Genomic DNA, 27,423 nt, shown 5'->3' on the forward strand with positions numbered 1-27,423 from the left:
AAAAGCTCATGTGACTTACACCAATTCTTTTTCCCTTCATGCTGCAGCAATCTGGATTACTGACAAGGACATTTGCATACTTTGCTCTTCCCCTTGCCCCCCTCACTACCTAGACCTTTAGTCTAGAGCCTGCAGTCCAGAACAAGTTGTTTATTAAAAACAATTTGACACATGTGGAAGCATTTCTTCACATGCTCCTTGGCTGAGCTCTTACTGTCATGCAGCAGGAGATCCCTGGCCTCTATCAGCGCTGCAGAACTCCAGGCTCTGCAAGAAGAAGAAGCAGATCTGTGGTTAATCTCATCCTAAACTTTATACTTTAAGTTCTAGTTCTCTGTTCTGCCCTGCATTTGGGGGAAGATGTTCTACCCTGCATTTGGGGTCGTTCCTGGTACTTGCCTGTGCTGACTCACATGCATGGTCTGGGAGGACCGTGGTGTTCAAATCAACATATGTGCTGCATGTAACACAAAAACTTGAAATTTTCTTCAAAGAAGTTGGCTGTTGAACATGTACAAAAAAGTGAATTTTATTACATTTGGTTTAAATTTATACAATACTTCAACAAAAAACAAGCTTTCAGAACAGTGTGCCCCTTTCCCTCCAAGGGAACCAACGCAGTCCGACATCAGAGGAAAGCCTTCCATTGATCATTATAAACATTGCTTGAACAGATTACAAAGTATACATTACAACTCATAGTAAGACATATTCAAAGATAGAACTTTACTTCGGATTCAGTCTGCTAGGTACCCCTTTCTTTAGGGTTCCTGCTGCAGGCTTTGAGGATCCGTCGTTTTTGAACGCTTTTCTCAGCACCGAATGCGCTTGGTTAATGACACACAGCAAATGGCGATGTCATTCACGATCATGCAGCTGCAATAAAAGATATCCATGCCATTTGCTTCTTCATAATCCCGGGGAGTTAATGATTTCAGTGACATCGTTCAGTGGCTCATAATCCCAAAAGGCCAGTGCCTCAAGTAGTAAATTGAAAATATTAACAGGTAGCTCTACACGTGTGATTACCTCACCTAAAAGTCCCTACAAACACCTGGTGTCCTCTGCACACGGCAGTCTTTCCGTCTGAAACCTTGCACTGGTTCCACCATCCAGATTTTCTAAATGCAAGTGAGTATTTTGCTTAACATTTTTTAACAACAGCTCACTCTTGAGCACAGACAATTTTTTTTTTATTTTTATTTTTTGCTGTGGCCTTCCACAGCTCCTGGTACAAGAGGCCACTAACACTTGCTTCTTCCACCTGTGCAGTTAGACCAACCCGTGGTAACCACAGAAAACCCTACAAACACCCGTAACTTACAGCCTCGATTCAGTTCCTAAAGGCTCCACATTTACTGGCTTTAGCAATGAATTCCTTTAGCAGGGGACCATCCATTTGCCAAAATGCTGTAGTTTGTGTCACGTCTGTCAAATGATTGACACAAAATTTAAAGCAGAATTCCTCTAAGTCCTAAACAGGAAAAAAAAAAAGAAAAAAGTCTCATTATCTTTCTTCCATGACAGAAAGTTACATTCAGTCAGGCACTGATGCCTTTCTAAGCTTTATTTTTCCAGAGAACCAGACAAATAGATTAACCCAGTGGCTTTCAACCTCCCCTCTCCCAGTGTCACTACATAAATGCAACAAGAGAAGAATGATTCTACTCACATAACATGGCTACAAAGACAGTTTGGTTCTCCCTATATAGCTGCAGCCCTGAGAGGCAGCTATTCTGAGCAATACACGTATGTATTTTTCAAGTTTCCCAGCCTGAAAAGTTCCATCTGTATTCACTGACAAGTATTAAAACCCAGTACAAATAGATCTTAGGGTAATGCAATACATAACCAGGACAGTGGATTAAGAGAACTCGGCTCTTTCATTCCTCATTATGAACTCCAGTCCCCATACAAGCCTGCTTGACTTCCAATTTAATTTATGACTTGTATAAAGCCTTCAAGTGCATTCACCCGGCTCAATGGAAGTGGCCACTAGGTAGTCCTAAAGCAAAGGGTAGGCTGAAGGCCTTTCTGTGCATTAGAAACAGACCTAGGTTACACATGTGTTTCACACACATGCCAAAAATGATTCAAAAGAAACACACTGCGCTACAATGCAGCAGAACAAATTATTGCAGAAAGAGTGCTCTGGGTATGAGCCCACTGGGCAGTGCCTTCCCTTTAAGGATTAAAAAGGCCTCACAGGCACCATCATTGCACCCGCATGACGTCAGAGACAAAGGATGTCGAAAAACCAAGAGACAGCAGTTGCCAATATAACATTGACCAAAGAACGCTTCTGCTCAGATTATTTGTTTCCAGCTCCGCTGTTGAGGAGGAAACCTATTTTTGTGGTGCAGAGCTGAGTGAGCTGCAGTATGGAAGATGCCACAGCCTTTCTAGAACAGCAACTCCCCAACCTGCTCTAGTTCCTTGAGCACTTTGTAAGTTCATGGAACTAGTGCTTCACACACCAGAACATGGCCTTCCTTAGCTTTGGCTCCTCAGCAGACTGGGTGCTGCCGTAGGGCATAAAAGTTTGCAGAGCTTTTAAGCCACGTGAGGTATGAAAGACTGATTAGTATTCACATTGTCACTTAAAAGTAATTATTGAAAGCTAGAGCCACTGAGTGCCAGTGAGTTCTTGACACAACAGTTATGTAAAAATATGTCCTGGCCTAAAACCAGGCTCTCTGAAGCTGCAGATCTTGACTTGTATGGCATCTGTGCAATGAAAAGAAGACAAGCTTATTAGAACTGAACACTGAGGGTTTTCTTTTTTTTCTTTTTAAGAACAGAAGGAACTGGCATTTCAAACAAAACTACATCATACGCATTCCAATATTTTGCACTGCTTTATTAAAAACTCAAATATCAAGTCAACGCAACAGAAGCATACAGTAAACAGTAATATTGTATTATTGATATGAAACTTTGGAAAGTTTAAAACTCAATATTAAGAACTATGAATTTTTTTGCAGATGGATGCACTCCCAGCAAACTGTACTTAATATAGACTTAAGTGAAAAAGGTACAATGTACATCCAATTATTTTTAAGCTTACAGTAAGAAGCCAAACCTGAACTAGTTTTAGCCACTTCAATCCAGTCAATCACCAAAGGAAAGTACAGGAAAGTTTCATGGCATGGGGGTGTTTTAAATCAGTGCAGTGGGTTCTTCTAACTGTTGTCTTCCAGACACACAGTCCCGTGAATGAACTACATCAGCCAAGCAATTTCAAACCCTGACCTACCATTACTACATTCTTTTTAACTTTTTTTTTTTTTTAACTAAAAAGTTAAAAATCAAAATATAAAAAAAAAATATAAAAACCATCTCAGCACCACCCATTCTCTCCACATTTGGGCCATCCATTCTCATTTCACTTCCAGCTTCATTTAGCTAGTAAGGTACAGCCACGGCTCAGTAACTGGATTTCTTCTACCCTTTAGAAGCAGAATCAGTGATATACTGAAGACCCATTGCACAAACAATCTTCTGTAAGGCTAAAATATAGAAAGCTTCCTATTTTCCATGAACTCCCACCAATGAAATCTTTATTCACAGTGGTGCCTGAATTATGACTTCAGCTTGAGGGCAGCCCTTCAGATAAGGAACATCAAACTAGCAACAAACTATTAGGCTCTGAAGTAAGTTAGAGCATGATAGATATTAAGTGCAAGAAAAAGCACTGTATTCATTTACCGATTACCAAAACTGCTCTAAAATAGCAAGTTGAAACCAACCAGGCTGAAAATATGATGCGCAGATACTATTTCAAACACAAAAGGCTGAAGAAATCCCTGGAATATCTATTTGATCACAAAACTACACACGTTAGTGATCTAGTTTTGAAGTCAGACATCCTGCAGGAAAATTTTGCTACCCTTTCTCCCATTTCACACACTTTCTCCATCTTCAAAGTGTACTAGGTCCATAAAAGAATTTTTATCCTGCCATTTCATCAACATTCTTTAACGACTGAAAGTGTATTTGACTGTAGTTAAACAAGTAAAAAAAAAAATAAATGAAAACCACACACCAAAACCCCAAACCTACCATCATGACATCACACACAACCCACAACCTTACAAAACTGCTTTCCGTAACATTGTAATTTTTGCTTTGTTTTTAAACCTTTCCCTTGTTTAAGATTTAGTGTTTTAACCTTCCCTTTTTTCCCCCATCACCCTCCCCCCCCCCAGAATAATAACTCATGAAGCTTGGCACAGCATGATGACCTCTTACCATGAATTAAGCAACACAAACATTTATAGATTGTGAGTCTCTGTGTGTGACTTAAATCATCTTTTGATATCTGTGTACTAGTTCACTTTCCCAGTACCAGTTTATGGGGAAGGGAAAAAAAAAAAGATATAAAACGTGTGTTTGCAATGAAACTCCTACTTCCAATGTCAACATTGTCAAACTCTGAAAATGGCAGACAGCATTATCTGCTAGCAGGTTAGAGAGAGTTTATATAAAAACATGACTGACTGCTTTCCTCCAGATTAGAGTCAGAAAGCAGCCACCTATTTAAGAAACTGAACTTTGGAAGTTTACCTCTGCATCGTATCTGACAGCAGCAGAGAGCAATGAAAAAGCATTTTCCACAGTAATTCCTCTCTTGATAATATGTTGACACAGTTTTTTCAGTCTATTTTCACAGTACGAAGTAGCCAAATCCAGAAGTCCTGCAATTACAATGCCATCATATTAGTCACGTGTAATTATTTCTGCCTTTTCAACAATTCATATCTCTGGGTACAGGTTTTGTCTCTATTCTGTGTGCAGTAACATGTTTTTTGCAAGTAGGTCACTATTCAGAAGTGAATTTCATCACCACATGGGAAGAAAGGCCTTCTAGTACCGCACGCCACAATCCTGTTAACCTCTGTAAGCACACAAGCTGTTCCACTGCTTTGCATACCTAAGTGTTTGAGTGGAACTGTTGCAAAACAGGCACAGCACGAGCAAAAAGTTACCACTATAAAAATCCGTGCTTGAATTACAGCTTGTTCTTTGCTCTGCTCCCCAAGTTTCCTTCATTACATCCACACAGATTCTTTCATATTATCCAATAACTGGTTCAAATCAGTAATAACCACAAGTGTTCTAACCCAGCGTTTCTCTCCCAGCTAATAAAACTGCTCACGGTTTATTTCTTAATATGCATCACTTCTTTAAAGACAGCTTATTTAATCACCAGTAAAAAGCATTACAGGCAGGACTAGAAGCCCCCATTTACACATTTATTCTTCATCCCCCTCCTCAGTTTGCCTGGAGGCTGCTGTCTAACACGATCAGACCACGAGCAATACCTATCGCGTCTTCAGGCGGAAGGTCAACACAGTCTGTGTACAAGTACTCCAGGAAGGCACGATACACAGGGTAGGAAAACTGGTCGATTTCTATCACTTCCTTCATATCCTCATTCCAGTACGACTGGAACATGGTTCTGAAGTGTTCGCACCTAGGAGACAGAGACATCATCAGGAACAGCTGTATGTACACATACATGAATGTTACGTTACAGTCCCCCTGAACTATGTATTTGGGGCACTCTACAACAGCCCCAAATATTTTACCATACCCCATCACAGCAAACTGTCCACATTTTGTTTTGGTGCTTTGTTATGCATCAAGATAAAACTCTAGTTTGACCTATGCTACAAAACCATGGGTGTATGCATTGCAGACTAGTTTAACATGACTTATTATTCTCAGAATAACATGTAGGCTCAGTGAAGAATAAATAGGGACCATTTTAAGGCAGAATTTTGATTTAACTCCTTCCATAATCATTGGAAGTGGTTACAGACACACAGATAATGCGTTGCAGGTTTAGGGTCCTTCCCCACCACTTACTTCCTTCCCTCCCGTCACACGGAACACAGTTTTTGTGTTTAAGCAGGAGCTGTGGAACATGACCTCTACCTGATTTTCAGAACAGCTTTGTGAACGTGGATGTACTTCCCATCAACACGGAACTTCAGGTCTGACGTTTCTGGGCTGTCAAATTCTCTCCTCAGAGACTCTGCTACTGTTAAGTAGTCTTCCTGCTCTGGAGAAACAAATTTTAAACAAACAAAACACGTCAAGCATCTTAAACAGAACACACACGTCACTGTAATTAAAGCTTGCTACTCAAGTAACAGCACATGAAGGAAAATAGGGTCAGGACCATGGTTCCACTGGGTGAATCTGGAAGAATGACTGCCTCCATTACCCTTTTCTGTTGGCAAGGACAACTCCCCAACAGCTCCACACAGCTGCGGTCAGCAGTCCTTGTTCCAGCTCATTACCCAGGACCCAAAGTACCTGGAGAACTTGCTTTCTCACTCTCCACATGGAGATCACCAATGAAATCACCAGCTCAGGGCTATTGCCAGGTCAGCACCACTGCCTGGATTACCCTGAGAGAGACCAGTCTGCAAACTGGTGGGAAACGGAGTCTAGAGCATCACCCACAGCTCACTTGAGACATGGTGCACAACTGACGTAGCATGACCCAAGCCTAGAGAGTACGAAAACGTCACCAGCTGGCCACTTCTGTGCTGTCAGAGCAGACTTCATGTTAGTGAGCCCTGGTAAAGACCTTAACAAAAAACCTGCAGGCTACCTCAGTTTGTCAGCCAATTATGACAGCACAAAATCCAACAGCAGTGCTACAAGAAGAGAGACTGTAGCAAAAATGCAGTACCTACTCTCGAAGAGACAGGACTTCTGCAATTTTGGAAGTGCATTGAAACTGTGATTACAGCTCTTTGACAATTCTTAACATTAAGGTCAGAGAGGTCCTGTTCTGTCTCTCTAGAAATCCTAGATTTGCAGCACAAGCTGGCTAAGACTTGTAGTAAAGCAAGAACTCCAAAGTTTTAGGAAACTTAACTTTAACCCACTATTTAATGGTTTTGTTGCATCTCACAAGTGAGTTTCAACATACAGCCTCTAAGCAGCATAACATGAGAAAGAGGGAAAAAAAGGCAGTTCCACTCTGATGGGATGTGGCCTGTCTCCTGCATCCTTCAGGACTGCGGATTGTTCATCCATATACAACACAACTGCTCTTCACCATTAGGAGCAGTTAAATTAGCTGGTACTTTATATACACACACACAGTTAAAACAAATTGCTTTAACAGACAAGTTATGTTTCCGCCAAAAAAATCCTTTGGCTCATTCTGCATGGATCATTCACAAACTGGCATCTCATCAGAGATGAACAAACCACGCTCCAATCCCCCTTCACCTGCTCATGTGACTTTTTTCTAGGTCATCAGCTTATTTTAAGCTATGCTGATGATCAACTTTCACCCCAAATACCTTAAATTCATTCCTCAAAGAAGGCTGCAGATTTGAACTTCACCACAGACAATTCTGAGTGGCAGATTTTTTTGTTGTTGTTTGGTTTTGGCAGGGCCAACATCACTGAAGTAGAACAATAGCCTTTATGCAGAGTTATGTCCTTCTCACCAAGAAAAAACTGTCAGAAGAAAAATATTGTTTTGTTTTTGTTTTGTTTGTTTGTTTTTGATCCTATAAAAGAGATGGAAAAAATATATAGGATGGAGATTGAAACTGTCCCTAGAATTAATGCTTTTGATGTAAATATTCAATAATTAGGATTATAAGGTTAAGGGATGAATAATCCCTGAAGGCCAATAAGAATTAAAAGACAGAAACAAGACTCAATTACCTTGTTATGATCAATCTGGGAATACCTCAAAAATTAAGGAATTGAAAGTGAGTAAATCTGGGAAGATGTCATTTAAAGAGCCTTCACTACTAGCTAAAGACAACAGACCAAGACAATCATCACACCTCTAAGGGCAAGAGTGACACACATTCCCTAGGATTAGAGAATTGAAGAAGTAGAGGAAAACAGGAACAAACAAGACTTGGATTTACCCTGAGGCATATCATTTCAAGCTAATCTCTCTCTGGTAAAATTTTCCAGTTTTCCCCTACAGATGAGATGCTGTTATCTGGACCCTTATACTTGTGAAAACAAGCTAAATGAGAAGTTACAATGGAAGAGACCAATTAGGAGAGGCATTCTCAGCTACAGACAGAAAAGTCACATGCAAAGATAAGAAGTCTGAGTTTGGAAGAAAGTTACTTAAGATCTAATCCCTCCCCAGCACTGGCTCTCTACACAAGCTACCTAAGTTTGGATTTGTTGTCATCATGGAGACAGATTAGATGGCCCAGATGATCCTCAGGACTAAGTGGAAGATCTAAGACAAAAACCAGTAAGTACGATGTGCAAGCTAAGCACTTGATGGCATATTTTGGGTCAAGTAAGAATTAGCAGCATGTGGATCAAAGATAACCAAGAAAAATGGCTTGGGCATATGAGCTGGCCATAGACACTGCCTCACGAAGGGTAATTCAAGGCTGCATAACAACAGAATTCAAAAAGAGAAAATGGTATTAGGATCTTGTTATACGCAATTACTTACAAGTCTGATTGGCTTTGAGGAATATCAAGCTAAATCAGCTTAAGAAATCATCTCACAGAAAGGACACCTTGAATCCTGTCATTTTACTTCCTTAACAAGAAACACAAAGAGATTTGGTCTTCCATGTTCATATTGGAAGAGTAATTACTAAGAAGGAAAAACTAAAGACAACACCTAGAATTCAAAGTTATTAGAAACCAAAGAAACAAAAGTCAGGAGCAGTATTCCAAGTAGAAATAATTTTAAGAATAAGAAGTTACATTCAATGATCTAGAAGTCCTTCCCTGTCCTGAGGCCAAACAAAGGAAATGCACAATATTCATAGTACAGTGGTACAACAGGGCTCTCTAGTTGTTTGCAAAAAAAATTAACACTGTTCCAAATCCTTGGTTGAAGTTGACTTTTTTTTTCCAGAATAAAAAAAAGTAACCAAAAAAAAATAATCATGAAGACCCTAGCTAGAAGAGCTAGTTTTAATTGCCAGTTCTCCTAAAAGCAAGAACCATCCTGCCACAGAAGTGGTATGCTGTACTTATCACTATACACATGCACAGAGACTATAATATGAAAGCACATTTTATAAGAATAATTAAACCAAAGTTATTTGGCTTCTAGAGCACTGGCTTCATCTCAAAACTTGTTCTCACCTACTGACAGAAGACGCCACATAACAGCAGGGGTAGCAAAGCAAGCAAACACATCGTCAGTGCAGGAAAAGTGAGTGAGGTGGGGAAGGACCACAGACTGGCCGCGGCACTGGCCCCACATGTACACCTGGCCACTCTGGGTTCTGGCAGCCGAAATGTGAGCAGAGTGGCAGGCTGCGATCTCCACAACCCTGTAAACAGAAGAAACCTTGTAAGACACTTACAGGTATGGAACCAAGTGACCTCCCAAATACCGCACCAAAATAACAGCAAGTAAGCTATGTATCTACACTCTGGTACTTCTTTATCATGCGTGAGTGTGATTCTGTTTGAACAGATCTATATTTAAGAATTGCAATGACATTTTCATAGTACTTGTAGGTTTTACTGTAACCAGGTATTGCTTTGATAATGTCATTTTTTGTTGTAATTTCTCCTTTTCTCCTATAACTGTAAGAAGGAAGAAGTCTACCCCACCTTTAAAACCTATCAGATACTTATTCTCCTTGATAAATGCTTATGGAACTTACAAAGCTTCCAGCTAGCACAGTTAAGACTACTGTGATTATAATGGAGCATTTTACAAGACTTCTTTTAAACGGATGTGAAAATTTCTCTCATTTTGAGATTAAAATCCCATGTATTTTTCAATAAACCCAATGCTTCTGCCCCTCCTTTCATATGTTTTTTCTACATAGGCAGAAATTAATCAACCAAGTTTCTGACTTTGTATTTTGCTGTTAATTTCATCTCATCAATGCTGAAGCTGTTTGGAACATAATTTTTGCTTGGACAAAGTTTCTCGTGAGGAGAGGTGAATACACACACTTAACTCCTCATTCCTGAAGATCTATCATTACTTTTTATGTAAAATCTACATAATATCTTCATCCTCCCTCCCTCTCTCCCCCCCCCAAAAGATCCTTAAAATACTAGAGCTATTGATGCAGACTTACCTATTTTGTTCTCCCATTGTCCAAGCAATCCCTACCTCACTATCTGAAGCATTACAAGAACCAAGAAGAGCCACATTCTGTTAAAAAGACTGCCAAGATGCTTCCAGTGTCCCTGTTCAGATACTAAGCAAAATTCTGGAGAAGCTCCAGAGTTAGCTCTAAAGTAAAAGCTATGCTTTCCTGGTTTTCCCCACATGTTTGAGAGGATTCCAGGCTTCCGTGTGCTTTGTGTTTATATTTAGTAAATGAACAAACAACACAGATCAAGCACGACAAATGTCTTTCCAACCAGTCTAAGTGCATACATATAAAAATGCTTATTCCCTCACAGAACAGTTATCTCTATCTCTAAGCAACACTGAGATCTTCTACCGTTGCTGCATGAAACATCATAAAGTCATGATTTTACAAGCAACTTACATTTCATTATAGCTATCCAGCAATATGAAAGCGTTCCTCTCCGAATTTTCTTCCCTTAGCAGAACAGATTTTTTTTAAGAATAACTATACTATACTTGATACGTAGAGCTAAGTGTACAGCACATTAAGTACATACTCATCAAAATTCAGAAGTCTACCTTCATAACTATGCCTCCAAGCTAACACAAAGCTAAGTTTAGAATTTCCTTTTAAACTATATGTGCAAAATTCTTTAAAATAACATGGAATGCTATCTCCCAAGGAACTGTCAGAGACATTATGCATAAATGGTAAAAGAGTTATATAAGTGAAAGGACCAAGAGAAGCATTAATATGCTTCATGGGAAGTGTCAGCTCACCCACTCAATAGCACTGTTTCCAAGGGAGTCAAGTCAAGCAAGATGAGTAAAAGTTCAAGTGCCTTCTCTCTCCCTTGGACTCCAAGCAGAAGTTCAATGATATTCTCTCCCTCCTTTAGTCACTGAACAACTGCCACTTTTACTATAATCCCACATTTGACTTCACGTACACTTCTAAATGCAACAATTCCCCTTATTTCACTCAAGAAATAAGTCATTAAGAAAGTTGAGCCATTGCAAGTATACACGTTTCTCTTCTAGTACTTGAAAAAACAATTTCACTTTGCTAGTGTCACTTCTTCCACAGACAAGGCAGCCTTGCCTTGGCGGTTTCTACTGTGACAGTTCCTTTTGTTATTCCAACTCCACACCTCCCTTCCCCCCAGCCATTTATAAACCCTTAAGTGATCTCAGCGTTGTGCAGCTTTTCATTTAATGCTAAACATGAAGAACAGGAAAAAATAGGAATGACTTCCCAGAAAGACACTTCAGACATATCAACCCAGAAACAGCTTCAGGAAGATTACCTTTCTTTTTCCATCATGATCTGCAGTGGACTTAGCTGGTTACTTTTATTGCCAGTTCCCAGCTGCCCGTAAGTGTTAGCTCCCCAGGCATAGAGCAAACCCTCATCTGATAGTGCTAGAGTGTGTGCATAGCCACAGACAATCTGTAAGTAAATGTATATATAAGCATTACTACTGAACAAAAAAAGAGAAGAAACAATTATTGCCCACATACCTTAGTCTAGCTGATGTTAGATATCCCAGCCATTCTTTATTTAGCACTAGAACGTGTTATTTCTCAGTACTTAAAGCTAGCACAAGATACATTAACAGTAAGAACTGGAAAACTCCCAGCTTCAACTTCATTAATTTAGCATTCGTTGGTTACTCCTCCTAAAGGATTTACAATATGGTCTAAACATACATAAAATGTAGTAACTCTCTTCCTACGGGAATTGCCAATTTCTTATTTTCTGAATCTTAATTTTGTAATATTCTATAGAAATCCTGCTCAGCTTCCCCAGACTTTACTTGCTTTCAGCTGCAGACTCCTCACACAAAGAACAGTGAACTTCATTATCAACTCTGAAATAATTTGGGAATTTGATATTCACTATATAAGCTTTGAGAGCTGCAGTTCTAAAGCTAACAGAGCCCTTAACCTGTTCAACCTTGCAAAAAAAAAAAAAAAAAGTTTTAAATGAAATGAAAACCACTGACTGTCATCAGCCCTGCCTAAAGAGCTGATTAGAATACTGATGTAGAATCTAATTTGAGCATCTTAGTCTTCTTGCTCTCCTTATATATATTTTTTAATTTGCCTAGGATATTTCACTCACTTTGTAACAAAAATGCAATTTTTATCCATAGCATAATTTTCTTAGTCACACTAGCCAAATTCAATTCATTCAGATTTACAAAAGCAAGTGCTTCACAGCTTACTTGTATTTTTATAAGCCTAACATAGTCTGAAGGAGCCACATAAATTCAGTATTGAAATTGCGAAATCTAGAAGCAGATATAGATTCTAGCATCTGTTAAAACTGTGTCTTTGGAAACGTAAATGCATTCTCTGTTTTTGCATTAGACATACCTGGAGTATACACACACCGTGTAATGCTGCCACTCTGCACGGTGTTAGCTGGTTGCCATTGTTTCCAAGACCTAGCTGACCATTACCATTGTAACCCCAGCCATAAACCTGATTGCAAAAAAAGAAAACAAAATTAAGCCACCACTCTAGAAGTCCAGAATATTTAAGACTTAGTATTAAGCACAAGTCCAAATCGTACAGCTTTTTTAAAAACTATACACTATTTCAAGAGATATAAAGACTGAAAGATACTAAGTACACTGCAACGATCAACTCTATTCAACTTCAGTCCTGTGTTTTTAAAAGAAGCTTTCTAAAAGATATTCATCTTTGAATTACTAAACCTTTCGCAATAAAATTTACAATGCACCAAAAATGTGTGTCAACATTTTCAGTTCAGTTGACTTTTTTTTTTTTTTTAAAGTAAAAGCTATTCTAACCAGCTGGTCATCTATCGGATTAATTTAAGTTGAAGCCCCCAGTTTAGCTCCAATTTTTCCTTTAGCTCTGCTATGGTAGACAAATCAAGACAAAAGTAGATACAATGAAAGCTCATCTCAACCTCAGGGACCTTTACAGTCCCTCCTGTCATGAGGAAATGCTATATGCTGCAAGTGTGGTGTGACACAGTAAATTTGAGGTTACAGTTCATACCTAGAGGCAAGTTCAAATCATAAATTTCTTATGTGGAATGGAACAGTTGCACAATACTAGGGCAATGTTCGAAAGCTTGCTTTGTTTTTGTAGCTGACAGTTCAGCAATGTGCTTGAGAACCAGGATCATTCATTGTATTCTTGCAGAAAGATTAACTACTTTTTTGTGCAGCTTTCAAAAATCTAATCAAGCCGTATGTTCAAGAACCTACTGAAATAATGCTTAATGACTCATGCTTAATACAACTGTTAAAATTCTTGCAGATACAGACCCAGTAAAAATCTTGTTAGTAGTCTTTGCCATAAGAAGCAAGGTTTACTGCAAAGACAGGATCTCCAGTTAATAGTGTAGTTTCCCTAAAGCGGTCTCACAGTAGTTACCAATGCATACTCTAACTTGAGTAATCCGTATCAGCACTTAACTCTGTACTCAGACATTAACCTCTTAAATTAAAGAGGAAAGAGAATGTGAGGACACAGCAATGCTTACCTCGCCATTGTTTACTATAGCCATGGAGGAGGTCTGACCACAAGCGATGGAAACTACCATTTTACCCTGTAAACAGTTTGAAACTCTACGAGGAGTTGGCTGGTTTGCTGTAGATCCAGATCCAACTTGACCACAGTTGTTATAGCCCCAAGCATATAGCTGTCCATAAAAACAAAGAAAAAAATTAGTTTAAGCCTTAAGAATAGTAATGACAGCAATAAGTTATAATCTTATTATAGTCAGGATGAGATTACATAAACTGTCCTATTTAACTAACTAAAATGCTTAAAATAATTTTCAACTATTGAAAATTAATGAAGAGCAATAGGACTGACCTGGGAAACATGACCATAGCACTTTCTCAGCTTCCAACTACAGAACTGGAGCCTCTGACTCCAGGCAACACAAGGAATGTACTTCCACATAAAACATAAGTTGGACTAGAAGGCCAAGTACAGTGAGTGGACTTCCTTCATGCTTGTGTGAAGGTGGGAAACAAATGCAAGCACAAGTCTTATTTGATATGGAAGTACCTGCTTTTAATTCATGGTATTTCATTCTCTTTAGAAAACTCTAATCTAGGTTATTGTGGTGTAATGACCACACCAACACCAGGGTCTGTTTAGGGATCAATAACTTCAACTACCATTTTATTGAGGACAGGCTCCCTTCTTATAGTTCTACAAGTGGTACTTTTCCCATCCCACTAACTGTTCACTGGTTAACAACTTTGCCCATCAACAGCTAACATTTAGCACCTTCCATATCTTAATGGTTGGAGAACAAGCAGCTTGAGACAGCAAGGCGTCTCCTGGATCACACTTTTTTGTTCCTTCTAACTTTTTTTTTTATGTTCCTCATGGCTTCATCATCATGAGTCCAACGTTATCACCAACCACAGGGCCCCATGGCGATACTCCCACAGGTTATAGCCTGTTAGCCACAGGTTATATACCTCCTATCTTTCTATCTTTCAAGAGTTGTTAGTGGCTACTTTTTATCAGCCCATGTTTCACAGTAACAAAAAACTTTGACACACTATGGCATTAAAAAAAAAAAAAAGCAACATCTCCAACACTTCAACACTTGCCAGTGGCAAACAACTAATAACAAATTATATATATGTAGTTTGTTATTAGTAGTTGTGTGTATGTTATATGTTTTTCCATCTGAAAGTCCCAGAGACAGGAAAGTAGTTTGCTGTAAAAAAGTTTATAGCTTTGCATTTTCAGCTCCTTCAGTACTTGCTATATATATACACCCATACATACTGCCATGACATTAAACTGTTTCAGATAGTTTAACTCCTGACCGTTAAAGTTTGTGCTCCTGGAAATACCTGCCACAGATGTGCCAGTCACATGAAAGCTCACTGACAGAGATACCCTTAAAGTCTGCATATCCTAGGGAGCCAGTTTACCACAACACCAAGCCAAAATTCAGACATCAGAAACAAACAAAAACCAACCTTCCCTCCCACCCCCACCTCCCAAAAAAATATCCCACAATTCATTTGCCATGTCTAACATGAAAAGAAAAAAATACCAGTCCTTTGCTTTTTGTTACTTGTATTTGCCAGGTCATCATACCTACTGAATACCCGACGAGGGTTATAACTACTTTGATCTATAAAATGCATTTTAATAACAGGAAAACAAAATAAGGCGAAGTTAACTCAGAAGGTAGGTCAAAATGCCAAACAGTTTACGAGTTTCCTCTTTCAGAGGAGCATGAATGTCTTAATGATTTTTTTTGTTTGCATTGCATTAAACTTGGATTGACCCAACCATACAAATCAATTATGACAAGTATTTCCATGACTACTTCCAAATTCACTGCCTCTCTAAAGGTCCAGAACAAGTCACACAGCTTTCTGCAGCCCAATGTTTCCGTAAATAAAACTCCACTTAAAAACACTTCACCGCTTTCAATGCAATTAATTTTGAAACAGATAAAACCTCCCAGCACAAACAGACTAAGATACTGCAAAGTACACAAGGGATGGATTTATAGTACATTAACTAGCCACCACAGCTAGCCAGCTGCAAATATCAGCTCCATGGTAAATACAAAGAAGCTTCCCCTCTTCCACTGAGATTTCAAGCATGTTATATTTATTAACAAAGACAGCACGGCTGTTGCAGGCAGCTACCACACAGCAGCTGACAACACTAGTTAGACTAATACATGAATATTCTTGCCTTCCCACACAAAATAAAATGTGATCATTTCACCATTTGTCATCAAACATGACAGCATGAAGATCTTTCCTAAGCACAGGCTCCCCTGCAGAGATACAACGCAGACTAATAAAACTAATCCAGTGTCTCTTTTCTACCCTCAAAACACCGGTTACTGACTGCATTGACCAACGCAGTATGACTCCATACCGCACCATAGCACAGATGTGCTCCTATTACCAGCACAGAAAGAATTGTTTCCGTTTTCCTGCTTAGGAAGGTTCCAAAATTTGCTTTTTCTTTTTCCATAAGAAAGGAGCTGAGCCAGGCTTTCTCCCATGCAGTAACATACTTGCAATCAGACACAGGCATTGGTCAAATCTGGCTGACTGGAAACCAGCCGAACATGTTTCCCATGACACATAGCCTTAAACCACATGAACAAATAGCACCAAGCAGATTTGGGATATAAAACAAATGCTCTTTCAGTAGCTATACACAAAAGTATTCAGAGATGTGCAAGGCAACATTCTTTCCTCCATACCAGTGTGGAAATGACAAAGACTGCAGGAAACAGACTAAAGGCTAATCAGAATACAAACAACACAATATACCCCTTAAATATTAGAATTGCAAAGCAAGCAGTAATCCCAGGTTTGGCACCTTACACTTGTAAGTGGCACAGCTTTCTGGACTCATCACAGAGACATACAACAAGTGAAAGTTAAACATTTACTAGCCTATCATTCCTCCAATTTGTTCAGGGTTATTTTCGAGTCTGCTCTGAAGAAAACGACACCCTAGCTTGAGGCAGCAGTAGAAAAGGTTATCTTGTAAGTACACTGCAGAGAGAGCTTCAGACTGCTGTTACCTGCACTATTTGTTCAAGAAGGAAATGAAGAGATTTGAACAGGTTTCAACTTACATCCCCATCAGCGGATAACGCCATGGAGTGATGCGAGCCACAGGCTACTTCCACCACTCTCTTTATTAACAGATTTGTGCAGACTTGAACAGGAGTAATGCCCTGGTTGGTTGCGCCATTCCCAAGCTGGCTGTAACCATTATGTCCCCACGCATATACTTCACCATCTGCAAAAAAACATTTAAGTTTGGGATAAAAATCACAGATTCCAAGGAAATTATAAACAGAATTCTAAGGATGTAGAGAAGGACAACTTGAAAGTAAAAAGGCAAAAAAAAGAGTGAAAGAATCCTCTTATTACAGGAATCCTTCACATGCTGAAAGATTACGTACCTTGCGTACAACTATTATGTATCACAGTATGACCAGATTACTGAAGAAATACAGGAGAGTGCACAGGTAAGACCAAGTATGTCACAAATGGTATTGTAAAACTCTACAGAGTTGCAACATAACAGAGGTATAAAGGAAACTTACTGTAGTTATTGCAGAATACACGTGGCTCCACTTAAGACCAACAAGGACCCCTTAGTGTGCATTACCCAATTAGAAAATTCATGCAATTGCCTCTTAATGCATTCTTGTTAAGCTACAGATTTAAGTTCTGCTTAGCTTATGCTTCCCTATTAAACACTAATTTTCTACCTTCAGTACAAAGTAGAACATGTGGTCCACTTCCGTAACTGAGACTGGAAATCTTCTTTCCACATAAGGCTTCTAATTTCTTTGGTACTATCGTGCTCTGATTATCTCCAGTTCCCAAGCAATTACTGCAGTTCAGTCCAAAAACAAACACCTGAAAAACAGAGGAAGACTGATTTCAAGTGAAGTGACTTATATGCAGCTATGCACAGATGTGGTGATATCCAGGCCTTCATAAAAACACAGCAAAGTTCTGCCATGGACTCTTCAGAATCAAAGACTTCACTCATGGAAGTTAACAAGCTCAGGTATGAGCATCAGGACACTTAGGAATTAACTAACGAGTCTGAATGCTTCAGATCTGTGCTGGCCTGAAAGGAACTACACTATAAAAAGTACATAACTATGAAACTGGAACACTACTGTCTTTTAAACATGGCTTGTAAAGAGCAGCTACAGTTATACTACAGGGGACTCAATCCTAAATACTCCATCTATATTATCCCCATAAAAGACTAAAAAAAAGTTATAAATTAAAACCAACGTGTTTTGAATTACACAAAGTTTATGCGGTGCTTCTACCATGTGATTAACTTAAATACTCTGCAGACTGTGAAACCAACTAATTGGGAGGATCTGTTCCATTTTCTTACAGCCTTACCTCGTCGTTGTGCGTTACGTATATAGCCTCGTTGGCTGATGTACCAAATACACATGCTTTCCGAATAGATGCTATTTCTTGAGGTGACAGTAAAGTAAATATCGGCCACTTTCCCACATCCACCATGATGTTACTGCGTCTCATGAAGTTTCTACAAGTAAGATGACAACGCTGTAAGAAAAAAATCTTATCAAAAGGTGTATTTTATACTTCCATCAACAGGAAGATAATCTCCTTTAAATGAAGAGATGTTCATCAGTGTCTCAGAGCATAATATTCTCTTCTGTATGAAGTATGTAATTATAGTTACATGTATGAAGGTGAACAAATAGCAAATCACTGGGACAGGACATCAGAAGCACATTCTTTCCTTAACTGGGTATGTAAGGAAACCGCATTCAGTACTACTGAACAACCACCATTATGCAAGCAAACTTTTAATAAAGTTTGTGATACAACAAATACCCCCCGGTGGCAGAGTGGATTTCAGAATTTCAGCTGGCATTCCTGCATATACTACATACAGAAGTTGTTGAAGTGTATGCAAATAAACAAAGGTAGGACTGTTGGGCATATGAACCAAAGATGTTTCATCTTGTGTAATCAAAAATTGCTATTACAGTCAAAAAAACTGTTTGAGAGGCCACGAAAGCACAAAGTTAACTTACTACTTTGTACTGTTAAGCAGTGAAAAAAATGAAAAAAGTCATTAAATGGAATTGTCATCATTTGTTACCTAAAAACAAGCTGGACCACATTAAATGCTAGAAGGAGATGAGTGTAGGTAGGCATCATGGCTCAGTGAACATACATGTGTATAATCCATCCTTACACAATGCTCCCTCTTCTCAGTTTCCTCAGGAAAATTGCACCAGCTCAAGGACAAAGCTGCCAATCACCATGACCTACAGAGCTTATTGAGGCCTTCAATCCTGCACATAAAAATTGCAACCACTTAGAGCCTCAAGGGATTCTGCCACTGATGATCTAAAATCCTTTTTCAGGGTCATCAGCAAGTTTCCTGAAATCCAGAAAGCTCTCAGTGGAGAATCCCACAGAATGTCAGTAGCGTGATACAAATCACAATAGACCACCATAAAATGGAGGCTAAGAGATTGATCAACAATAAAAAACACAGCTCTATCCAGGTGCAATCCTCTCCTCAACATTCAGGTCTTTCCTTTTCATTTATTTGCTCCAGCTGCTTTTGCTTCTGATGCTTGGTTCTCAGAACTGGGCTGACAACCAAGGCAAAGTTTCAGAAACAGTTTCAGTTCAGTTTCTTTATTCAAGACCAGCAGTCAATCCTGCAATGCAAGACGTTCAGTGCAGTGTTCTTTCTCATTGTCTTTGTTCATTTTGTTTGGTTGGTTTGGAAGGAGAGGGGTAATTATTATTAGGAACAAAATAAGTTTGTGAAATGTTGAGATCAGTGGAGGTATGTGTAGGAAAAAGCAAACAAAAAACCTGACTGTGTCCTTATCGAGTTTAACTTTGCTCCAACAAACCCAGCTCTGCTCTCTAGGTACCCACCTCTCACTAAGAGCATAACTTCACTTCACATTTCACAGCTGAAGCAAGTCTTGAAAACACCTGGAGCCTCCAGATGGTACATTCATAATAAATGTGTCTGTAGAGCAGCATTTGAAAATCTACCTGATCACATCACCTTCTACACAGATTTGAATGCATTTAAGCCTTTTTAATTTCTAGTCCAGTAACAAACTCAGATGAGCTAGCTGTTTAGCTTTGTTATCTCACTTTGGCAAAGCTTTAAATTATTTTTTAGTGTAACGTGTTTAAATACAGCAATGTCTTTTTCTTCTGAGCTTACCAAGTTCTGACTTGGTCCATTCTGACTGCATAATTTGCCCCACATAACACTCAACAAGGCACAAATGCATCATGGAAAAAAATATTTTCTTCATTGAAGTTCTTTTTAACACATGCTGTCCATTTAAGGCATGAATAAAAGCATTATTTTGGTGGATAACATCCTAGTAAATAACATCAAAGTTTTACAGCACAGATAGAACCTATGCTGCTGTAGAGGAAGCCAGATTAAAATGCGCTCCTTTATCTCTCCCTTTCTGACCTTTGCACTAGGTGTTTAATCCACTTGACGTATTTTCCATGACTACATGATTCAATTAACCACTCCTCTTCAAGGAGATTTTTCCACTCGCTTCTGAAATCTACGGTGAGTTATACTGTACTGCCCACATCTCAAAGCTCAGCTGGGTACCTTGTCAGACAAACTCATGCCATTATATAAAAAAGAAGCTTTCAAGTACACAAGACTTCCCAGACTGAAGACATGAGCAGTGAACTCTACCCACAGATGACAAACCTCAGGATTTCTGAAGGTGTAACACTCCTTTCATACATTCATAGAATCATTAAGGTTGGAAAAGACCTCCTTTATCTATAAAAATGCTGTATATCTGCAATTTAAATATACCTGAAATGCAGCTTAAAAATACAGGTCTATAATGGGAAAAAAGTATTTGAGGAATATACATGTGTATATAGTACAACACATCAATAAAATAACTGTGTTATCAGAGCAGAAGCCCAGTTAATTTTACCATCCTTTAAGACCTACTACACACTTTTCAAAAAGGATACACCTCACAACAAGCTTCTCACTGCTCACAATCAAGCCTTCATTCCTGTCCAACAGTTTTGAGAGGGAAAAAGTGCCCGTGGAGCTTCTTCTGGGCAGCTCCTTGCTGTGAAAGGCTGATCTAGGAGACTTCAGCTGTGCTGTGACACAACGGGATGCAGCGCCTGTCCTTCACTCACCCTTCCTGTACTACATCAGTACGAGAGCTAAGTTTACTATTTACTGCTGCTGATAGTCACGTAGAGGCCTGGAGCCCCCTATACCACATACCGTGCAGAAACTGCACCTTAATGGAAAGTTTAAGTGCAATGGAGTAGCAAAGTACCACCTGGAATCCAAAGTAATCAAGCTATTTTAGTCTCTACACAAATAGCTCTCTCAATTTATTAACTCACAAGCTATCATTTAGATTCTGCATGCAACACAGCAGCAGCATTTCTAAGGAATATCTGTATACATCAACACCTAGCTTAAAATTCATATTCCTGAGAACTTTGCAATTAAAAGCCTTGTAAGTATAGACATCAAACTTAAACTTGGTGCTCCGGGGCAGGTAATTGCTCTGTGAAACACTCTGTACCACTGCTCTTAAACGTCTTTTCACTTCTACTGCATGAGCCAGTGCTAACCAATACACCCCATGGCTTTACCTCATGTTTGTAGCTCACTACCGCAGAAGCAACCAGCAGAGGGAGCTTGTGTCAACACCACCTCCTCTAACTACTTTGACATCTTTGAAATTACCCAACAATATCAGTATACAAACAGGAACAGAAACAAAGATGTTTGTTTGAATTTCAGAGATGCTAAAAATAAGCAAGAAAGGATGACTTGCAGAGAAGGAAACTGAACTGACCACGCAGTGTGGAAAAGAAATTTAACTCCAAGGCATCAGCAGCATTGGGGGAGGGGAGGGTGGGAATCTAGGTCCGCTCAGAACAAAAAAGCCCCATGCTTTCAGAAACAGAAGCCCTTCAAATATTCTACGCTAAACTGCTGCCTATGCATTCAGCATCTCACTGGGCTGCTTTCTAAAGAAACAATGTGCAGGCTGATTCTGAGCAGTACATGCGTGCACGCACAAATCCCTGCCTGAAAAAGAAAACAAAAAACAACCAAACAAAAAACAGAAGACAATGTTTATGAAGTGTTTTGTTGTTTTTTTTAAATGGTGTTAGACAAAGTTTTACAAAGTTCAGCTAAACAAACCCATACTGGAAAGAACAGTAACCTAGCAAAAATGTCCTACCGGGAAAACAGAACCAGTTGTCATTGCAACAAAAAACTCGAGTTAGCTACTCATCCCCTTATGGTAAAGATTATTTGAAGATAATTGTACGTTTGTTTCATTCTTTCCTCTAGCTCCAATTTTGCAGCTGATTTTAGCTGGGCAGACTTAATTCCTGCGTAGAAAGAAATCGCAGGCTCAGGCCTTCATTTCCCCTCCTGGTCTACAGGAATCAAACTGCAGCGCGAACACAAAAGCTGGAATGTCTAGTTCAAGAAAAACAAAAAAAAAAAGGATTAAGTCCACTGATCTTTTCAAGTACACCTCAATTAAGAAACAATCAAATCCCAGACATAAAGGCAGTCTTCCCTATGCTTTCTCCCATTTGCCCTTTTTTTTTTTAAAAAAAAAAAAAAAAAAAAAAAAGAAAAAAGATCTCGTATTTCAGTATTGAGAAAGAACAGGGAAACAATGCATAACTACTGATGTTAATCAGATGCAGAAACGAAGTGACTTTCTCCCTGCCAACAAAAAGACATTACATTCCCTGAAATCATGTGCCTCAACTTACTTTCCTAAGACCTTACATAAGGCAAGATTCTTATGACAATATGCCCAAACCTCCTCATGCTGGTGATTTATTTTTAGATGCCTTTTATGCGCAATACAGGGAAAGACAAACATCCTAATGCAAGCTCTGCGAAGCACTCCTCCTGTTTGCTCTGAGCGGCTGGCTGGAAGGAGATAACATGCAAAAAATCAGCACACAGGTGAGCTCTGTTGAATATCAGATTGCTTTAACCACACGAAACAAACAAACAAACCACTGTAGAAGGATGACAGCCATCCAACCACCTTAACAAAAGTACAATTATAGCCACAACATGCTTTTTTTTTTTAAATAAGGAGCTGAGCCATTACTGCAACTTACTGAAGCCATTCACTCTGTACATTTAGGAAAACCAGCTGCATTTCAATATGATGCACACAGAAATAAACGTTCAGAGGAAAACACACATCCCAAGGCTCCAAAGGCTTCCTGCCTCTCCTCAATATTAATTTTCCTGACCAACTTCGTGCTCCAAACCCGCTTCCATTGGCAGTGCCTCTCTCCTAGCCCTGTCCCCAGGCGCTGAGGCAGGGCCGCTTTACCTCCTGTCAGCAGGCTGCAGCATGCTTCCCAAAACAGGTCATTTAGGCTAAATCGGAGCACCGACAACCCCTTTAGGATGAGAAAGCGAGGACTCCTTTTGCCTTTAGCACCGTAGCAACGTCTGAAGAGATTAATTATTATATAAACCCGGGGAGGGGGGGGGGGGGAAGGGGTTGAGCCCCGGTTATCCCAGCACGCCAGCTCTCCTCAGGAAGCGGATGAGAAGGATGGAGACACAAACAGCGCTCCGGAAACCCAACCGAGGTGATGGCTCTGAGGGAGCCGAGCCGGGCTGAGGCAGCCCTGCCCTGCCCGCCCCCTCGCCCCGCGGTCCCACACCGCCTCCCGGCCCCTCAGGGCACAGCTCACCGGGCTGCCGCATCCCTCGCCAGCCCCCTCGCGGCCCCTCCGCCTCCTCCGCTCGCCACAACCGCGGCCGTTGGAGCCGTTAGGGCCGTTGGGGCCGTTACCGGAGCCGTTACCGGCGCCGCCGCCCGGCAGCGCGCAGCGGAGCGCGGCCGCCGCCGAGCGCTGCCCCAGCCCCACTGCATCACGTGACGCGCCCTCCCCTCCCCGCTCCCCCTCCATCTTGTCCGCTCAGCCCGGGGGGCGGCGCCCCCGCGGCTCCTCCTCGCCGCCCCCCGCTCTAATGTGTGATTAAAGTTGATATTTTATATCTGTGTACGGCTCCCTGTGTGTTTGTGCCTGCGGGGCGGGAGGGAGGTTGGGGAGGATGCGGGAAAAGGAAGGTTGGCGAACGCCCCCCCCCTCCCCTCCCCTCCCGAGGGGGACCTTTTGTTGCTCGGAGCTGCTGCCAGGAAATGGCTTCCGCTTCTCCTCAATTTTACTTGCTTTCCTGGCCGTGCGCAGGGTCATGAGGCAGCTGGGGCTTCGTGCCATGAGCGAGGAGCTGGCTGATCTGCAGCATGGAGCAGTAGGGTAGAGCCCGCTAGAAGTGTCAGCCTATCTTTGGGGGTAGCCAGTGTCATAAAGCCACAGAACCATTAGGGGTGGAAAAGCCCTCCAGGATCACCTGGTCCAACCATTCCCCCTACCACCAGTGTCACCACTAAACCATGTCCCCAAGCACCACGTCCAACCCCTCCTTGAACACCCCCAGGGACGGTGACTCCACCACCTCCCTGGGCAACCCGTCCCAGTGCCTGACTGCTCTTTCTGAGCAGAAATGTCTCCTCATTGCCAACCTGAACCTCCCCTGGCACAACTTGAGGCCATTCCCTCTGGTCCTGTCACTGGTCGACCCCCAGCTCCCCACCCCTTCCTTTCAGGTAGCTGCAGAGAGCAATGAGGTCTCCCCTGAGCCTCCTGTTCCCCAGACCAAACACCCCCAGCTCCCTCAGCCGCTCCTCACAGGACTTGTGCTCCAGGCCCTTCACCAGCTTCGTAGCCCTGCTCTGGACATGCTCCAGGGCCTCGATGTCCTTCTTGTAGCGAGGGGCACAAAGCTGAACACAGCACTCAAGGTGCGGCCTCACCAGGGCAGAGTACAAAGGGATGATCACCTCCCTGGTCCTGCTGACTACACTATTGCTGACACAAGCCAGGATGCTGTTGGCCTTCTTGGCCACCTGGGCACACTGCCAGCTCATGTTCAGGCGAGCTTCAATCAGCACCCCCATGTCCTTTTCCTCTGCAGGAATTTAGGACAAAGCTGTTTGAAGAAAAAATAGAAAACTCAGTGTCACTACCCACGGAGTCCAATCCGGATGGGTTGCTATGAGAGGGAATCAGTGATGTTGAAGAAATTCTGCCCTGGAATATGAGGCAAAGAAGGCCCAGCAGTAGGTCCAGCGCAAAAAGAGATTTTCCCTGCCAAGTTTCTGCTTACTGCACTGCTGAGTGGCCACTTCAGCTGGCCTCAGGAAGACTGCTGAATAGCTTGTGCAACAGCTCCAGCTACAAAAATGGAAAGCACAAATAAGAAGTTATGTGGAAAAGTGTGGTGAGAGCCTCCAAGGGAAGAAGCAGAAGGGGAACTGCAACTGGAAACCCAAACATACACCAATGGTTTCCCTTTTGCCAGAGAAATAGCAGTGCATATCTGCTCATGCAGTGCAGAAATGCAGTGCATTGCATTTCTGCTCATGTTGGTGGCTCTGGAAACAAATCATCTGTTTAGAATAGCTGCCTTCCCTGACACTGCTAGGAAGTGGTGAGAAGGTGGAGCTGTGTAAACAGAGCTTTGATCCTATTTAGTGCAGTATCAAAGACCCGCTTATTTATACTATATGGAAACCCAGTTGTTTAAACATGTACTGATACACATCCCCCAGTCAAAGTTTTTATTCACATGGGTTTAGGTTTCTTGTCATTAGTTATTGCTAATGTCAGCAGGTACATGAAGTCCATAAGCACCTCACAGTAGTTGCAGTTAGTTTATACGATGTCTGAGCTTTACAGCTAAAAAAAAGTGCTCTGAGTGGAGCAGAAGTCACTGTATAACATAGTGAATGCTACTTACTAGTCTTTGTTCTTTTTCTTTCTTCTAGGCTTTTTATAGAAGCCAACAATAGCAAAAAAAAAAAAAAAGTCTTTTTTTTTTTCTTTTTTTTTTTTTTTTCTAGAAGGAAAAGGGATATGAAATCTTATATCCTTCTTGGAAAAGTTTTGACAGACTGGAAATGTTACGAAAGCACTAAATAGCTCAACCAGGCAAAGTGCTTTCCAGAGACTTTTTATTATTATTCTGTAGCAATTACTGCTTATCACGACGTACTGCCGATGTAACTCATTGCTGACTTGGATGAGTTCGCTCAGATGCCAGTATCTCTCTTGCACTGACCACCTCAGCTTCCATCTCACGATGTTGACAGCAGATGACTAGGCAGATGTCATCGCAGATGACTATGAAGTCCTTTTCTCAAGTGACAAAACTCAAAGCATTGGAGATACAAAACAATAGCATGGCATTGAATTACACCCCGAACCGTAATGTAACTCGAATCAGCAGATTCATTCTGAGGTGCACATTGTTGAAATGGGACCTCAAAGTGCCATAGTCATAGATAAATTCAAGTTTAGTAGAATTTATAACCTTTTGTCAGTTTTAGATGAAAATGCCTGCCTGTATCTGCAGCTCTGTAAGCGACCACCGTGAGGAGAGTGATGCTGGCAGCTGTCAATGACCTGTTAAAGGATGCTGAAAGAAAAATTTCAGAATGCTTTTCTCCTCTTTGTTCAGAGTTGTGCTTTCCATCACTTGCTTAGCTGCTTTCATTCAGACTTCAGAGCCCTAGCACATGGTGCCAGCTGATAGGAAAACAATCTGGAGCTGGATATCCCCTACGCACAGCTGGCGCCTTATTCCACTCTGCTCTGCAGACCTCCTCATCAGCTTTCTCTAGATGTGAAAGCATAGGCTCACTAAATACACCTACAGCTGTTCAGCAAAATCCGTTTTGAAGCGATCCTGCCACGGAAGGGTGCCAAAGGAGGTCCTCCCCTCATCCAAGCAGGGATCTCCAGCCCTGGAGGTTTGGCAGCAGCTGTTTGATGCCTCTGGGGATGGGCTGCCCACTGCGAGATGTGCGAGCTAACAGTGACACTCCGTGGAGAGCCAGATGAAGTGCAAGAGAGCGATCGTCGCAGGTTTTTGCTCTCCTCTGATGTGTCAGATGGAAAGGTGTTGAAGCTGGATTTGTGTATTTCAAAGCAGAGCTTCCTTCTCTCTGAGATGAGCCTCAGCGTACCTCCAAGCTGTAATTTTAGCTTCCTGTAGTATTAACAGATTCAGGAGAGGTATTACCTATAGTACACCTACTGCAAGTAAGTAGGCAGTGTGGTTATGCAGCATTAGATATCCTGTGTAGGGCTGCCTCAACAGCAACTGAGGAAATACAAAAAATAAAATAAAATATGGACGGAGGAGCAAACACCGTCCATTGTAGGTTGGAGGATGGAGTAAGACTCTTTTTTTTTTTTTTTTTTTTTTTTTTTAACATTCATATTTTTGTAAGTGTACCAATTTTTGCTATTTTTTTTCTTTACACATAAAAAATCTAAGAATAATGGAAGAGTTGAGATTCAGGCACTTTAAGATAGAGTTATAGATAGAGTTTTAACTATTTTTTAAGGTGTAGACAGCAAGTATGCAGCACACAGCATGAAACGCATGACCTGATCTGAGATAGAGGCTAACCATAAGAGGAAGGGCTAATAGATGGTGTCGGAAAGGGAAGTGAGAGCATTAGGATAGAAAGCTGAAGAAACTCAGTCTTGAATCACCCTGAGGAGACAGATCTGAGGTGTTAAGGGTCAAGGAAGAAGAGATTGGTGAGCTTAAGAGGTAAGAAGAAGGACCTGGAATGAGAGTCACAGTGGTACAGACAGAAAAGTGCAGCCCTATGCCAATTTATGGAGGAAAAAGGCAGCTGGGGATGGTCTGTGAAGGGGGCA

General features: G+C 40.9%; 1 protein-coding gene across 11 annotated transcripts; it reads right to left on the reverse strand.

The window, feature by feature from the left end:
* Positions 1-135: 135 nt before the first annotated feature.
* Positions 136-23,575, reverse strand: RCBTB1 (RCC1 and BTB domain containing protein 1). Of its 11 annotated transcripts, none has more exons than XR_011806435.1 (15): positions 23,377-23,575; positions 18,001-18,171; positions 17,343-17,493; positions 16,698-16,864; positions 13,593-13,751; positions 12,449-12,556; positions 11,377-11,519; positions 10,491-10,544; positions 9,115-9,305; positions 5,941-6,067; positions 5,325-5,476; positions 4,567-4,697; positions 1,325-1,474; positions 414-501; positions 136-267 (listed from the first exon to the last, which is right to left on the reverse strand). XR_011806435.1 is itself a non-coding variant. In XM_072032566.1 (14 exons), the coding sequence occupies exons 2-13, from the start codon at positions 18,142-18,144 to the stop codon at positions 1,334-1,336; spliced, it is 1,668 nt and encodes a 555-aa protein (XP_071888667.1). In that variant the 5' UTR covers positions 18,145-18,171; positions 23,377-23,575; the 3' UTR covers positions 514-876; positions 1,325-1,333. The 11 variants fall into 11 exon arrangements, 9 of the variants coding, with proteins under 9 accessions (XP_071888667.1, XP_071888670.1, XP_071888668.1 ...); XR_011806434.1 differs by having other exon boundaries at positions 400-501; XM_072032566.1 differs by lacking the exons at positions 136-267; positions 414-501 and adding an exon at positions 514-876.
* Between the last annotated feature and the right edge of the window lie 3,848 nt (positions 23,576-27,423).

The sequence above is a fragment of the Anas platyrhynchos genome, chromosome 1 (genome assembly GCF_047663525.1).
Source record: "Anas platyrhynchos isolate ZD024472 breed Pekin duck chromosome 1, IASCAAS_PekinDuck_T2T, whole genome shotgun sequence".
Taxonomy (NCBI): domain Eukaryota; kingdom Metazoa; phylum Chordata; class Aves; order Anseriformes; family Anatidae; genus Anas; species Anas platyrhynchos.